Raw genomic sequence first — 16,527 nt, forward strand, 5'->3', positions numbered from 1 at the left:
GGGAGATTGTGGAGATTCTGAGGGGGAAGAGAGAACAGGCAGTTAAATAAAAAGAATTCTCCAATAATGAGAAAATATGTGAACAGAGTAAGATACAAGTAAGTAGGGGGAATAAAGCTAACATAACAAAGGCTCTTCAAATATAGGAACTGGGTGTGGCAGCATTGCCTTTAATTCCAGCATTCAAAGAGGCAGAGGCAGGCAGGTGGATCTCAGGGTTGGAGGCCAGGTAGTTGGTCTACATAGTGAGTTCCAAGACAGCAAATAAAAATCACAGAGAGAGAGAGATGTTAGAGAGATGGCCCTATTTCAGAGGGCCTGAGTTAAGTTCCCAGGACCCATACTAAGGCTCACAACCACCTTTTAAGATGTGATTACTTGAGTGGGTGGTGGTGGCTCACTTGTTTAATCCTAGCACTTAGGAGGCAGAGGCAGGTGGATCTCCCAAGTTTGAGGACAGCCAGGGATACACAGAGAAACCCTGTCTCAAACAAACAAAAAGATGTGACACTCCACGGACCGTTGCAGTCACCTGCACAAATACATATATACAAACACACATACATGTGATTTAAAAACCTGGGCTGGAGAGAGGGCTCAGTGGCTGGAGTGGAGTCAGGTTTGATTCCCAGCACCTACATAGCAGCTCACAGCTGCTTTTCTGGTTTCTGCAGACCTGCATACATGTGGTATACAGATAGATACCACATGCGTACACACACATGGTGCAGATAGATACACATGCTGACAAAGCACTTGGAGACAGAATACAAAAAAAATTTGTTTCTTTTTTTTTTAATTAGAAGTTTTACTAGAAGTTTTTATACTAAAAAAGATTCATCAGACATTAAACTTGCCCGATGATGGGAATGCACACACAAATACATGAAAGGTAGTAAACTATGAAAAAGTAAAAATGCTAACTCCAAAAGGAAAGGGACAGCCAGTAGTAGCACACTGGTGTAGAGTCTTACTGGGCCTTTGAATTGGAGCATGCTGGGGATGTGCACATTGTTGGAAGGACAGTTGTGCCTGAGGGCTCTTGGCTTTCTTCAGTCCTCTCTGGTGTAAGCTTTGGTGGTCTCCACTTAGGCTTCGTTGCGCTCCGGAGCTCTCTGCCCACCAAGGTTCACCCTGTGTACTGTGCCCTGGGGAGTTCTCTCCTCCGCTTCCTGAGAGTGAGAGTAGACAGCAACCCAGGCACTGAGGGCTGCACAGGCGAAACTCCTTTGCTACTCTTCAATCCCTGCTGGTGGGATGGGGCCGGGATGTCACATGCTCCTCTGGAGCTTCAGAGTTGAGTCTGTAATGGTAGCTGCTCCAAAGGTGACTCCACCTGCGGCCATCAGGAGGTGTGACCTTAATACTCTAGACTTCCTCTCAGCAGCTGAGTTTGCATGGGCACCAGAGGCTACGGTGCCTTTCTCCTTCCCTAAATACTCCTCTGCCTACACGGAGGACCTGCTACCTTTGGTTGAAATTGACTTCCAGAATTATCCCTCATTCTGGGACAATGGTACATTGCACTTAGGTCCTATGACTTCGATTCTTTTCTGTTCTCAGATGCCCAGGTTAGCTCAGTTTTAAACATTAGCATCCCTCTTAGGATCCCACTGGGCCGCAGCCCTATTGGAAACTCTTTCCTACTGCTGATCTGTCCTGGCACAGAGGGCATGGTCTCAGCAGGGACCATGACTAGATTTGAGGTTTCAGAGAGGCTTGTCCTGTGTGGGCCTTGCCTTCAGGTGAGGCTTCTGCTTTTCTTCTGCCTGCCACAGACATCATGTGACTGGAGCTATGTTTAGCTTTATCACTCTTCTACTACATTTATTTTTTGAGATTAATCACATCATTTCCACCCTTCCTTTTTCTTCCTCCAAATTCTTCTTACACCCTTCCTTCCTGTCTTTGAGGTTGCATGGCCTTCATTCTTCATTGTTAAACAGTCATCTTGGGGAGACAGGTGTGGCGTCTGATAGTCCCAGGACACAATGCCACAGCAAACTCTCCAGGCCTCTGGCTTTTACAGCCTTTCCTCCCCAGCCCCTTCCAAAACATTCGTGTTTCATTTTGGCTCTTGGTACTGGACTCCACCGCCCTGCATCTGTGGTTTTCTGAATGGTCTGTGTCTGTTGCAAAGAGAGTCCTGGACCAGAGTGAGGACTGACTACTTATCTATGGGTGTAAGGACAAATAATTTAGAATATACTTAGGTGCTTCTTCGAGATCCGTTTGCGTACTTGGCTGGGTTTTTAGTACCAGGCATGACTTCCCTCTTGCTGAACAGAGCTAAGTCCAGTTGAAGAGCTGTTGGTTACTGCCAAAGCATGTGTGCCATTGCTGCACCCATAGGTAGCATGCCCGTTGTTGATAGTGTTGGATCACAGTTGATAGAACTTTGATCAGAAGCTTTGAGCTTCTGAGTCGAGAGAACATACATTGTGTCTGTCTTTCCTGGGCCTGGGTCACCTCACTCAGTGTGATCTTTCCTAATTTTATTTATCTGCACAGGTGATGACTCCATTTTTCTTTATAGCCGAGTAGTACCCTGCACTATAAGCATACCTACTAGGCTTCCATTGTCGTTCATGTAGGTTGCTGGCACTCCCTAGCTATTATGACGAGGGAGGGCTGCAGCGAGCATGCCCTAGCAGCATCTGTGGACCAGGAGCTCCACCCTCTGGGTGTGTGTCAAAGAGTGCTCTAGCTGGGCAGTCGCCAAATTCACTGTCAGCCTCATGATCACTCCCCAGCCTTTCTGTAGGGACTGCACCAGCCCGCCATCCCATCAGCAGTGGGTAATGGCTCCCTTTCCAAACTCCCTTCCCCCCCAGCATTTGTAGTAGAGTTTTCTCTTGATCTTTGCCATTCTGACTGGGTAAGATGAAATCTCAGAGTTATTTTGATTTACTTTTTCTAATTACTAGAGGCAATGGACATTTTTTAGATATTTCTTTGCCATTTATTTTTAAATTCACTTAAGAACTGTACGTCCTAGACCCATTTGGTGATGGGTTTATTTCTTCATTTGTTTATACATATATTTTGGATATTAGTCCTTTGTCTGGTATGTAGCTGGTAGACATTTCCCTCTGTTCTGTGGGCTTCCTCTTACCTAGTTGATGACTGTTTCCTCAGCTATGCAGAAACCTTTCATTTATTTATTTACTTATATTTATTTATTTATTTATTTATTTATTTAATTTTGAGTACCACATGTCAGTAATTGTTGATTTTTATTTTGGGGCAAGTCAAATCCTATTCAGGAAGTCTTTTCCTCCACCTAAATCATTTACAGGGGACTACCTGTGTTCTCTTGGAGCAGTTCCAGTGTTTCAGGTTTTACATTTAGGTGTTTGATCCATTTGGAGATTTTATGAGGGTCATAAGATAGACAGGAGTCTTAATTTCATTCTTAGACATATGGATGTCCAGTTTTCCCATCACCATTTGTTAAAGTTGTTTTCTTTTCTGTAGCCTATGCTTTTGGCATTATTTGTCACAGAAATAGCTGGAGTCACACGTGCTCATATTTGGGCCTTTGATTATTGTTCCAGTGGCCTGCATGTCTGTTCTTGTGCCAGAGGCATATTGGGGTTTTTTGTTTGTTTGTTTGGTTTGGTTTTTGGTGTGTGTGTATTGTTGGTGTTGGTGTTGTTGTTTTTGGTTTTTGTATAGGGTCTTTTTATGTAGCCCTGGCTGTCTTGGATCTCTTTGTACGCCATGCTGACCTCGAATTCAGAAATCTGCCTAGCTCGGCTTCCCAAGTACTGGGATTTAATATGTGCATCACTACGTAGCGCTCACGTTAGTTTTCGTTACTATGGCTCTGTAACATCCTAAGGTCTGGAATGGTGATTCCTCTAGCATTTCTCTTTTCAATAAGAATTGGTTTTGCCTACCTGGGATCTTTGGTATGAATTTTGATATAGTTTTATTTTTTATTTTATTTTTGTTCATCACATTTAAAATGTTGCTAATCAGGAAGGTATAGAATGTTTTGCATTGATTGTGTACTTTTTATCATTAAGGCTGTTACCTCTTCATATTAATTATAAGCATTACTTTTTGCTTTTTTCATTTTATCTTTGGGTGTCTACAGATCTATCTCCTTCTGTTTAAGATAGTCTATGATGTTGTTCAGAATGGTCTCACATTGCATATATATCTCGACCTTCACGTGATTTCTGGGTACAGACCACCACATGACTCTAGCATAGTTGTTTTCAACTTCCTTGATGCTTGAAACCTTTAATACAGTTCCTCACATTGTGGTGACCCCAACCATAAAATTATTTTTTTTACTAATTTGCAGCTGTAGTTTACTACTGATGGGAATCATAATGTCTGATAGGATATCTGATATTCGACCCCTATGAAAGGGTTATCTGACCTCCAAAGGGGTCAGAACCCAGACTGCTGCTCTGGAGGTCAGGATTCCATTTGAATAGTCTATTTCCCCCTAGCTGTCTTGGTTGTATTGCTGTGAAGAGAAACCACCATCAAGGCAACTCCTAAAAGGAAGCATTTAATTTGGTCCTTGTCATCCTGGAAGAAGTGTGCAGGCAGATGCAGAAGAGCAGTGACTAAGCAGTGTGTCCTGATGCACAGCGGGGGGGGGGGAGAGGGAGACAGAGACAGAGAGAGAGAGACTGGGCCTGGCATGGACTTTGGAACCTCAGAGTTCACCCCTAGTGACACTTTCTCCAACAAGACCACTCCCACTCAAACAAGGCTACAGTCCTAATATTTGTTTCCGACAGTTCCACTCCCTGGTGACTAAGCGTCTTAGGCTCAAATATATCAGCCTATGGAGGCCATTCTCATTCCAACTACCACACTAACACGTTCGTTAAAGTAATGTGTTCTTTTGCCAGGCATGATCACATACACCTTTGATCCCAGATCTTGGGAGGCAGAGGCAAGTGAGCTTGAGACCAACTGGGGCTATGTGGTGAAAACCTTGTCTCAAAAAAAGAAAAAAAAAATTCCCACATTAGTTTTAAAAAAAAAAAAGTCTCACTTGTCAATGTAAATTCCATGTATATGTAGCTCCTTCTGTGTTTTTGTTTCATGACCACAATATCATACTGGGCTGTAGTTTGCTCTTTGAACAAGAACTTTTGAGGTTTTAGCAAATTACATTCATTTAAAATATAGCTCATAAAAGAGAATTGGGAGTGAGGCAAGAAAAGAGGTAAGACAGCGGATGCTTGCAGGAATACGGACTCCACTTACAAGTTCTTCTCTGGTACAGAAGAAAGTTGTGATGGTGTCAAGCTACTGTCGAGAAGAGATGAAAACTTACTTCAAAAGTTCTGTCTACTGAAAGTGGGTTGAAGAAAGGCCATTATCTCGCCTAAACCGTACAAGCATCCCGAAATGGGAATTGGAGTGGAAATGCGTTTGGCTTTATTTAAGTTTGCATTTACTAAATATTCAGATGCTTCTAAAGAAAGCACTTTTAGTCTTTCTTCAATTTGCAAGTATTTTGTTCTACAGGAAAGAAATGGCACTGTAAAAACATGTTATTTGAGTAAGTGCCATTTGTAGGATATCGAGGAGGTCTTCCTCAGAAATCAGTTAAATCAAAGTGAATGGCTCCGTGCCAGGACTATTCTGCTGTGCCGTGGATGTACGGACTCCGGCTTAGACTTTGATGGATACACACATCACAGGATCTCCAGAGATGTATATTGAGTTTGTAACCACAGTAAGTGCATGTTGATTAATGTGTGGCTTGGTTTCTAGGTCTCACGCTGTTGCATGTGTCAATCAGTTCATCATCAGTCGGACCCAAGCGCTCATGTTGCACATCGACTCCTTCATTGAGGTAAGACTCATCACTGCCCGCAGAGGGCTGCCCTGTGCTGCTCCTTCAGTATACAGCTAAGAATTTGCAATATAGACATACTTATTATTGCTGGTGGTATTAAAATTGGATACAATATTACTAGTTCTTCCTAGCTGAGAATAAAAGCATTCTTTGTGTGATGGAACGTTGGGTTACGGGCTGAGTATATGGAGTCCAGCCTCCTAGCTTGACTACTTAGACGTCCTCCTCAGCACACAGTTTGTACATGCAGACTGATTTTCCTAGACCATGAGTAACATTTGAAACAAGCAAACACAAGGTATCTAGTGAGATTGGATGAAGGTGGCCTGTAACAGTCCAAAGGTGCGCACTGAAAGAACAGCTGCATAATGCTTGACCTGGCTGTTGGCTGGGCATTGCATGGTGGTCTTAAATCACCTCAGTATGTAGTCCAGACCATTTAGGAATGGTTTTTATTCTTCCATTGATTTACATTATGAATACAGAGGAGTCAAACTATTCACTCTTAAATACTAAATGCCATCTTACTGGCATAAATACAGAAAGAATAAATGACGTCATGGGGTCTCACAGAGACTGAGCCACCAACCAAAGCATTTGGGGGCTGGACCGAGGCCCCCTACATATTTGTAACAAAAGTACAGCTTGGTCTCATGTGGGTCCTAAACTATTGGATCAGGGCTATCTGTGACTCTGCCTGCCATTGGATCCCTTCCCCTAGCTGGACTGACTGGTGTGGCCTCAGTGGGAGAAGATGTGCTTAATCCTGCTGCTACCTGATGTCCCGGGCAGGCAGGTGCCCAAGGGGGTATGGGTAACGGGAGGAGGGATTTGTGAGGGTAGATCTGGGAGGGGTGTGGGCTGCTACTGGATGTAAAGTGAATAGATGGATTAGCGAAGAAGACTAAGACCCTAACACCTGGCCGTGATCCATCAGCAGTGCAATTCCTTTCAGAACCTCTGCTTGATTACAGCGCGCATCCAAGCTGAAATTCTACAAGGGGATGGAATCATTTCAATTTTCTTAACAGCTTCTTTCTGAATTTACTCTGTGGACCAGGCTAGCCTCTAACTCGCGGATCCGCCTGCCTCGGCCTCCTCAGTGCTGGCAGTAAAGGTGTTCACCACCTCGGCTGTGTTAAGAATTTGTGGGAAGCGCACACATAAGTCACTTCTCCCCACCGTGTTCCCGCTGAGCTTCTTGTTTCTGTTCCTGCGTCACAGAACTGCTAGCTCTCAGGCCTTCGGGCTTGCTGGCATTGCCAACGCTATCACTACATCAGGTTCTTCTGTTTTCTCCCTTTAAAAAGGCAAAACAAAACATGGTCCTAAGGATAAATCTCAGGTCTTTAGACTTTCAGACAGCACACGTGTTCAAGTCCCTGAGCCAACTCTCAGCAATTTTTGAGGTTTTCTTGAATGTATCCTAGAGTGACCTTGAACTCTTAGTCATCCTACCTCCCATCTCTCAAGTGATGGGGTGACAGGACACCTAGAGAGCACAAGCTGCTGTGCCCATCCTGAAGTTGGCTTAGTCATCTGTGAAATGAGTAGTAGTCTCTCAGGCTGTGGTGAGTGGCTATGTTGCTCTGTCGTCTATTTTTGCTCCCGCCCCTTAACCTTCTAGGAGTTTGTAAGAAACCGCACAGGAGTCATTACCTTGGTCACTGTTCCCTTTCCTCCTACTAGTGGTAGTTGACTGGGTGAACAGCAGGATTTAGGGTTAGGTTGGTGGTTATCCTGCCCCCTCTGCTGCTCCAGTATGGGAGTGAACACTTAGACCTGGATGATACAGTTCCATTTGTTTGATTAGTTGGTTGGTTGGTTCTTTGGAACAGGGTCAGCTCTGTAGGGTAGCCTATAACTTCTGCCTCACTTTAAGATGACTAGCACAGCACATTCAACAATCTAAAATAACTCAACCAAAAAAACTTAAAAATTACTTTAAACTACAGCTGAACAGCTGAGAAGATGGCTCGGTCTATAAAGTGATTTGAGCTCAGATTTTCCCTAACTCAACATAAAAAGCATGGCATTGTGTCCCTGCAACCCTAACACTGGGTTGGGTTCAAGGAGGGGAGATCCCTTAAGCTTGATATTCAGCAGTGTCTGGAAGAATTGGTGTGGCTTCAGTTCAGGGAGTGAGCTCGCCTGATGGTGATGGTGGGGACGATGATGGAGTAGCAGTAGCAGTAGCAGTGTAGATTGGCTGTTTGATACTCTGGTCTCCATGTGCACACACTCCACACACACGTGTACTCACATCACTTACATGTATATACTGCACACAAACCGTCCCCAAGTGTAGCTGTCATTAAGAATGGTGTTTTAGGCCTGGAGAGGGTGTCAGGAGCATGACCACTCCTCTAGAGAACCTGAGCTAATCCCAACACTCACATCACATGGCTCACAGCCACCTTTAACTCCAACTCCAAGGACTGACACCCTCTTAGTCTCTATGGGTACTTGTACTGTGTGCAGCCCCCAGACATGTACATGCACATAACAAAAAGAAATAAACGTTTTTAAATATATTCTTAGGGTGCGTATTTTAGTCCTGGCCATTGGGCAGCAGAGGCAGTGGATTTCTGAGTTCCTGGCCAGCCTTCTCTACACAGAGCAATATGATAAGCCAGCAGTATACAGAGACCTTTCCTCAAAAACCAGAAAGGAGAAAGAAAATGGCCTTTTGTCTTTATATCACAATTGTGGGCTTTGGTAATTGCCATCCCACAGTTACTTAGTTCTGTTTTATCATTAATTGTTTGAAGGGCAATTCTGGGTGTGGGAATGTTTGTTGGTTTGGGTTTTTTGAAGAAAAGTCTGTAGGATCTCATTCTGGCCTTGAGCTTTAAAATCTTCCTGCCTTCAGCTGTCAAGTGCTATGTCAAGCTTCCAGTTTGGTCTTTTTGAACCCTGTTACCTTAGCATTCCTATTAAAATAAACCTTTTTATTTAATGCTTGGGAGATTTTAAACTAGGAGGGAAAAATGTGTTTCTTGTACAACAGAACCTCTTTGCACTGGCTGGTGACGAGGAAGCCGAGGTGCGGAAGAACGTGTGCCGGGCGCTAGTGATGCTGCTCGAAGTCCGGATGGACCGTCTGCTGCCGCACATGCATAACATAGTCGAGGTAACCACAGCTCGCAACTGTTACCTACCTCATTTCTTTTCAAGAGAAATATTTGGCACAAAATGTGTAATGTAAAGATAAATTTTTCTGATTTTTTTTCTGTGACACTTTTAAGGGAAAAGACATAAAATAGATGATTGTTTTAAAATTGTAAATCCTCTTGTGTGTGTACATATGTGTGTGTGTATGAGAGAGAGAGAGAGAGAGAGAGAGAGAGAGAGAGAGAGTGTTAAGATACTGTTGGAGGAATTATTTAAGCATAGAGACTAGGTTTTGGTCATTGTAACTAGGAAATTCTCTTTAAAAATGGTATGCCAAGTTACAGGTATTTTGGGGATATTATCAATTTATAGTTTCGTTATCAATATAATTCGTTTGATTTTTGTGACTTATGGGAAGGTTGAGGTTTCTAAGAAGGACATTGGCACACCCTTAATCCCAGCACTGGAAAGGCAGAGGCAGGCCAGCGGGGTCTACAGAGTGAGTTCCAGGACAGCAGAGGCTGCACAGAGAAACCCTGGCTGGAAAAAAACGAAAAGGACTGTTGACCATTACAGTGTCAACAAGCCATGTGGACTTTGAAGGCTTTTCAGTTCTCACACAGTTGAAGTAAATTTGCTGACTAAGTGTTGGGCTGTGTAAGGTGACAAAGCAGGTGTGTAGGCCTTGTTTACTACTCTAGAGTCAGGCTCCACCTTGTAGTTTCACATTGCTGAGGACAATCATATTTGTTTATTACTTGACTTTCCAAGTGCTTTAAGCAGCGTCGTCAGAGCCTCACTTGTAATCTGCTGAGAGTGGGTCTCTTAGAAATGGAGTTAGTGTGCTAGGCTCTGCAGAGATGGTTAGAGGCTGAGGGTTCTAGTCTCACAGCTGCTTGTAACTCCAGTTCCCAAAGGTCCACTCTCTCCTCCGACTTCAGTGACACTTTGTGCACAAGGTCCTCACACTTGCAGTCACATACAATATACATACAAATGCCAAATTCATAAGTAAATCTTTTTTAAATGTATTAGAAAAATGCTGGCATCCACATTCTGCAGCATCTTCTGTTGACAGAAATATAGAAGTTATGTCTTTGAGTCTGTTTCATCTATGAAGTCAGCTATAATAGATTGAAAAGTTAAAAGTCAGAAAGTAATTGGAAAGTTTAAAATGTATTACTTGGTGTAGGTCACACCTAGGGGGCCTAATTTTATAATGTTAGGTAATACTTTAATCAGCAGTCCTCTGGAGCATAATATTTGACATACAGTAGAGCAGGCCTGTGGCTCTTTCCATATTTGCCATGCAGTATGTTTCAGTCCAAAAGAGAGAGTGTACTAGGAATGCACCAGTTGACTTGATTCTAGTCCCAGGCATACTGGGAAGTACGTGAGTGATTCAGCTTGTTATGCTCAGAGGCCATGATGAAGCCTTGTTGAAGCTACAAACTATACTGAAGGACCGTTAGAGCTAGGTGTGGTGATGCTTACCTGTAGCCCTGGCACTTTGGAGACAGGAGGAGGATCCTGAGTGTGAGGCCAGATGGGCTATATAACCCGGGGTCCACGCTGAGACCGTCTGCAGAAGACAAAAGCAAAAAGGGGGAACAACCTAGACACCTTTCCAGATTAAAGTGATTGATTATATTCACTCTAAAATATGGGGGAAAGTCTGTCTACAGAGACAGTGTGTTAGTTTTTTTATATTATTTTAAGGAAGCTATGTAGAGTTAGTTTTGCTTTTCTCTGATTAGCATTGACATGTCAGAATATATAGCAGTTTCCTTTTGTGCATACAAATAAAACCTTCCTTCTTAAGCAGTGGTTCTTGAATGTCAGCCTTGTTTTAAAGGCGCACCGGGAGCTGTAAGAGAGAGAGAAGCACGGGTGGGATGTGGTTTGCAGTGGGGGTCAGGGCTGGATTGTTAGTCGCTGTCCAGATGAAGCTGGTGAACAAGAGTATGGATTCTCTTCACAGTACATGCTTCAGAGGACCCAAGACCAAGATGAGAATGTGGCTCTGGAGGCCTGTGAATTCTGGCTGACTTTGGCTGAACAGCCAATATGCAAAGATGTACTTGTAAGGCATCTGCCTAAGTAAGTGTCCGCGCCGAGTGTTGCTTGTCCTCGGCAAACCCATATGTACTCTGAGCGTGCATCCTCGCGCTGTAGGGGTCTTCTAAAGAGCCGCTTCATTGTCCCCATCAGTAGACTGCCAGGATTGCCTTTTTAAAACAATGTGAAAAATAGTCTGTCCCTGTGTTTGGGGGTGGGTGCACAGGCACCAGAACAGGCGTGTGGAGGTCAGGACACTGTCCTGAAGCTCCGCCCAGACACAGAAACATAATTGCAATAGTCACTTGCTATTGGTCTTCTATTTTGGAACTTTGTGAACATTAAGGTTGGCACTGGCCCAACTTTGTTAAACGTGTCCTGTCTGTATTCCTTGAGTTATTGGGGGTGGGGCGGTGATGTAGCACTGGATATGCTGAAAGACATCCTGCCTCTGTGGGTTTAATTAGTACAGATAAGGTTGGCAAAGACAACTTAAAACCGTTAATATTTAGATTTTTGTTTCATGAATTCTTTCTAGGTTGATTCCCGTGTTAGTGAATGGCATGAAGTACTCAGATATAGACATCATCCTGCTGAAGGTAAGGAAGCCATTCTCTGACTGGGGAGGGTAATATCTATATTGATTATAAGGCTTTGGATTTGATCAGAGGATGCTTCTTTAGGATAGACCCTATGGAAAGACTCCCTGTTACATATGCTAGGCCACAACAAGCATGATGAATGTTCATGGCAGGAAGTCATACCTTCATCGACAGTGACTTTGGGTTTTCCATTATTTACTTTGAGCAAAACTATTTGGAGTTTTTTGGTTTTGTTGTTGTCATTGTTGTTTGTAATGTGTTTTCTTTAAGTCCATCTTATTTTCTCTGGGGTTTATTTTAAATACACTGAATTTGATTCAGGTTATTCTTATTGTACCAAGTAATAGTTGACAGGGCCTACTACTTCTAACTTAGCAAGTGCCATATACTCCATTGTCCCTTTCACAGGGACCTGTTCACTGCAGAAGGGAGTAGTTCTCAATCGGGACACACTCCAGCAGCCTGTATGTGTGTGACTCAGCCCATATAATGTTCCGGTTCCTTTACTTGCATTGGTATTAACAGCGTAGAGTAGCCACTGAAGGTTTCTGTAAAATAACCACAGGGTGATGTTGAAGAAGACGAGGCCATCCCTGATAGTGAGCAGGATATACGGCCACGGTTCCATCGCTCAAGGACGGTGGCTCAGCAGCATGAAGAGGATGGGATTGAAGAGGATGATGACGACGACGATGAAATTGATGATGACGATACCATTTCTGACTGGAATCTCAGTAAGTTGGATAGGTAAAGCACGGTCGCTTACATGGAGTAACTCTGTTGTTGGTGTGGGATCCAATTCTTAGGAAGCCGAAGAGAAGGTTCACATGTTTGTCATCAGCCTGAACTATGTAGCAAGGCCTTTTGTCAAAGAAAAGGTATTGGTAATACGTGAGTTTGACTTGTAAATCTGTCTGACTGTCACCATGGTCATTAATGCAGGATATGATTGTTAGCTGCATCCCCACATCCCACTGCTGTCAGTCTGTGTCTGTCTGAGGATGTGCTGCTTAGCTGTCCCTCAGCGGCTTCTACCTAGTGTGATGTTTTTAAGGCTCACCCACTTTGTAGCATGTGTCCATAGCTCTTTCCTGGATCAGTAGGTAGCTACTTACTTGCATTATGTTTCCTATTTTGGTTTGGGGAGTAACAAACCATGAAGATTGATGTGCAGGTTTTTTTTTTTTTTTTTTTTTTTTTTTTTTTTTTTTTCTTTTTTTTTTGAGCTGGGGACTGAACCCAGGGCCCTGTGCTTGCTAGGCAAAAGCGCTCTACCACTGAGCTAAATCCCGAACCCCGATGTGCAGGTTTTTATGTGGACAGATTCTCTGGTCTGTTGGCCAGTGCATCCACCTCAAGGTTCCTGGGCGACGGTGCTCTGACCGGAGCATGTTCTCCATGGGGCTGCACTGCTGTACTTCCCACACCAGCACCAGTGTTTGTTTCTCACATTCATGTCTCTTGTCCTGTTGTCGCTAATGAAAACCAGGAATCTTTGGCTTTTATTACCCTTATAACACATTCTTGTAATTAATAATCATATTTACCTTGTTTGTTGGATTATACCTCTCTAGGCAGAGTCTCACTGGGAGGTCTAGATTTTACTGTGTAGACCAGGCTGGCCTCTGGATTGTATCAATCCAATTGCCGTTAGCTTCCAGGGTGCATATTGTACATGTTACACGCCCATTACTGTACCCAGCACATCACTGCATTCCTCAAAAGGCCCTTCCTGTTTTCCCAACAAGTTTTTGTATGTTTGATATATATAGTTGGCATTAAGAATAAGGGAGAATCTCCATCTTGTTTGCTCTCTTCCTGACAAACCTGGAAGCTCATCACCTAAGGAACTGGCATTCTGACCCACATCCTTTTTTTTTTTCTTTTTAAGTTGTTGTTTGGTTTGGGTGTTTTGCCTGCATATGTCTCTATATCAAGTGACTGGTGCCTGAGGAGGCCAGAGCAGGGCATCTGATAAACTCAAAGTGCAGTGACAGATGGTTCTGAGCTACCATGTGAGTGCCGGGAATTGAACCCCAGACCTCTGCAAGAGCAGCAAACTTTACCTGCTGAGCCGTCTCTGCAGCCCCCAGCCCACACTCCTAATTGAAGAGTAGCAGCTTGCTGGCTTGCTTACCTGAAGCCTTGGAATTTCACCTCTAGGCCCTTACTACATTCTTTTCCAGCCATAGACTAGATCATGGTACATCTTCTGAGAATTGGTTCTGATTTCACAACATAATTGGATCTACATGTCAAGGAAGGCTGCATGCTACTGTCCCTAGCTTAATATACAGAAATGCCACTTATTTCCTTGGTTAAAAGATGCCCTTAGTGCCACAGTGTGGTTCCCACATGGCAAGGACCTCAGCCCGTGGTTGTCTTTACTCATTAGCTGGTTTTTAAAGTCTGCTCTGGTTCAGGATTTCTCACCCTTGACATTATTCACATTTGAGTTCATACAATTTGATTGTTGTAAGGATTGTCTTGCACATTTAATATGTTGCTGTCGTACAATCAGTGGTGTTCCCATGCATTACTAGACACCCCCGCAACTAAAACACTCTCGTAAGGGCTTACCCTTTTTTTTTTTTTAAATTATTTATATATTATATATAAGTGCACTGTCGCTGTCTTCAGACACACCAGAAGAGGGCACCAGATCTTATTACAGATGGTTGTGAGCCACCATGTGGTTGCTGGGATTTGAACTCAGGACCTCTGGAAGAGCAGTAAGTGCTCTTAAACCACTGAGCCATCTTCCCAGCCCCCTCACCACTTCTTACTATTTTGAAAGTATTTGAAATTTTTAGTAATTTTTAATGCATTATCCTGGAACACATAATTTTATGCGTGCTTAATTTCTTATATATAATCTTTTAAGTTTTAAAATGTCTTGTTTGCTGTGCACGACGCCAGAGACTTCGTATACATATCACAGTAGTCATCCCATTAACCTTAGGTAAGAAGGGAACTCTGCAGAGTGGTGTGGATAGATGGATGGACAGCAGATGCTTATATCCGGTTACCTTCATACCCTGCACACAGAAAATCTCTTTTGTTTTTTGCCCATATGCTCTTCAGTTGCACAAATCTACCATTTGTTGATTAAGACTTTTCTAAGAGATTACCGGTTTCTTATGGGCAATATAGCATCTTTACTGTTAGAGAATGTTTGCTGTTGACTAAAGTTTGTGATCAACTAGTTCACATTGTAAGAAGTTTATACTTTATATCCTTGTTATTGTAATGTAATTATCTTGGTAATGAAATTTTAGCTGGTTTATAGTCTTTTAAAGATTTTTTTTCTGGTATATTTTATTTTGTTTGGTAATTTTAATTTATACTTAGATAACTTCCAATTAAAAAATTATATACTTGATTCAAAATTATCTACTACTAGAACTGTTAAATAGAACTAAGTTGGTGTTTTGTTTGTTGTTTATTTGTTTTGTTTTTGAGACATGGTGTCATGTAGCCCTAACTGGCCTGGAACTCAGTGTCAAGCGGGCTGGCTTTGGAGAGATTTCCCCGAAGTGCTGGGATTGAAAACATGCCACTACAGGCCTGGTCCTGGGTAGAACTCAGTCTTAGCTGTGACCTCTTATCTGTTGCTTAAAGTGAGCACATTTTGCCACAGAATTTTAACAGTAACGATGGCCTTCTAGAAGCATTGGGTTGAATGAAACATTAGATTTTCCCATAAAGATGGAAGATTTCTGTAATCAAGTACAGACTAAAGTATCTTAATAAATTGGCTAATTCTGTCACAAAATTCATTTCCTTAGGAAAGTGTTCTGCTGCTGCTCTCGATGTTCTCGCAAACGTTTATCGTGATGAGCTTTTGCCACACATTTTGCCACTTTTGAAAGAATTGCTTTTCCATCACGAATGGGTTGTGAAAGAGTCTGGCATCTTGGTTTTAGGAGCAATTGCTGAAGGTATGTGGGCTGAATCCCGCGTTCTCGCTAGGTGTTAGTCGGTAAGGCAGGCTCCTGTGAGGAGCTGATGATTGAGTAAGCGGAGACTTGTCCCTGGATCTGCTTGTAATGCCAGATACGGTATATAGGATTGATCCACACCAATTAAGGTAAGCTGCTACTAGGTATAAACAATCAGAGGCTTTCTCCTGTCCCCAGCCAGCTAGCTCAACCATATGTTCTGTGGTGTTTTTGTACATGAAACTAAAAGAAATCTGATGTGTGAGGGCTGTTTCTTGTAAAATAGCTTTATCATTCCCCAGATAAATCTAGGAACTTGATAACACAAGTGTCATGATCTTCTTTTTAAAGGATGTCTCTAAAATGGCGGTCTACACTGTAAACATCTGTCTCAAAATATTTATAGATGATCTTGAAAACCAGAAATTTCATGACAAAAAAAAAAGAAATGGAATGAAGTCTTAACCTCCTTTAAGATACCTAGCAATAATTAACTCTGATTTGTTATTTTTTAATAGTTTGGTATCAACTTTTATATTTGTAGCACTGGGACTATAATAAATGTTTCTTTGTGGATGCTGTGTGCTCTCTGTGTAGGTTGAGTTAGCACTTCCTGAAAGACTACTGTTCTTTTCTAGGTTGCATGCAAGGCATGATTCCGTACCTGCCCGAGCTCATTCCTCACCTCATTCAGTGCCTTTCTGACAAAAAGGCTCTTGTGCGTTCCATCACCTGCTGGACTCTAAGCCGCTATGCACACTGGGTAGTCAGCCAGCCACCAGATACATACCTGAAGCCATTAATGACAGAATTGCTGAAGCGTATCCTGGATAGCAACAAGAGAGTACAAGAAGCTGCTTGCAGGTAGGACAGATTCATAACACAGTGTCCGTTACGAAGATGAGACCCTGGTTTCGAACCAGCAGTAGAATGTTAGTGGGGTTTTTATACCACAAAGTGCTGCAGTTATGATGGA

General features: G+C 42.8%; 1 protein-coding gene across 4 annotated transcripts in view; it reads left to right on the forward strand.

Moving 5' to 3' along the window:
- The window catches only part of Tnpo1 (transportin 1), an 86,584-nt gene that overhangs the window by 50,580 nt on the left and 19,477 nt on the right, over positions 1 to 16,527 (forward strand). For all 4 annotated transcript variants that reach the window (XR_004387406.1, XM_032898983.1, XM_032898985.1 and 1 more), the window contains exons 7-13: positions 5,752 to 5,833; positions 8,847 to 8,969; positions 10,932 to 11,050; positions 11,547 to 11,607; positions 12,176 to 12,344; positions 15,399 to 15,551; positions 16,190 to 16,415. Coding sequence is in view for 3 of the 4 variants with exons in the window: in XM_032898983.1 (XP_032754874.1) it covers positions 5,752 to 5,833; positions 8,847 to 8,969; positions 10,932 to 11,050; positions 11,547 to 11,607; positions 12,176 to 12,344; positions 15,399 to 15,551; positions 16,190 to 16,415 (933 nt within the window). In the remaining variant the exon portion in view is untranslated. The remainder of the gene's footprint in view (positions 1 to 5,751; positions 5,834 to 8,846; positions 8,970 to 10,931; positions 11,051 to 11,546; positions 11,608 to 12,175; positions 12,345 to 15,398; positions 15,552 to 16,189; positions 16,416 to 16,527) is intronic.

Source organism: Rattus rattus, chromosome 3, assembly GCF_011064425.1.
Source record: "Rattus rattus isolate New Zealand chromosome 3, Rrattus_CSIRO_v1, whole genome shotgun sequence".
Taxonomy (NCBI): domain Eukaryota; kingdom Metazoa; phylum Chordata; class Mammalia; order Rodentia; family Muridae; genus Rattus; species Rattus rattus.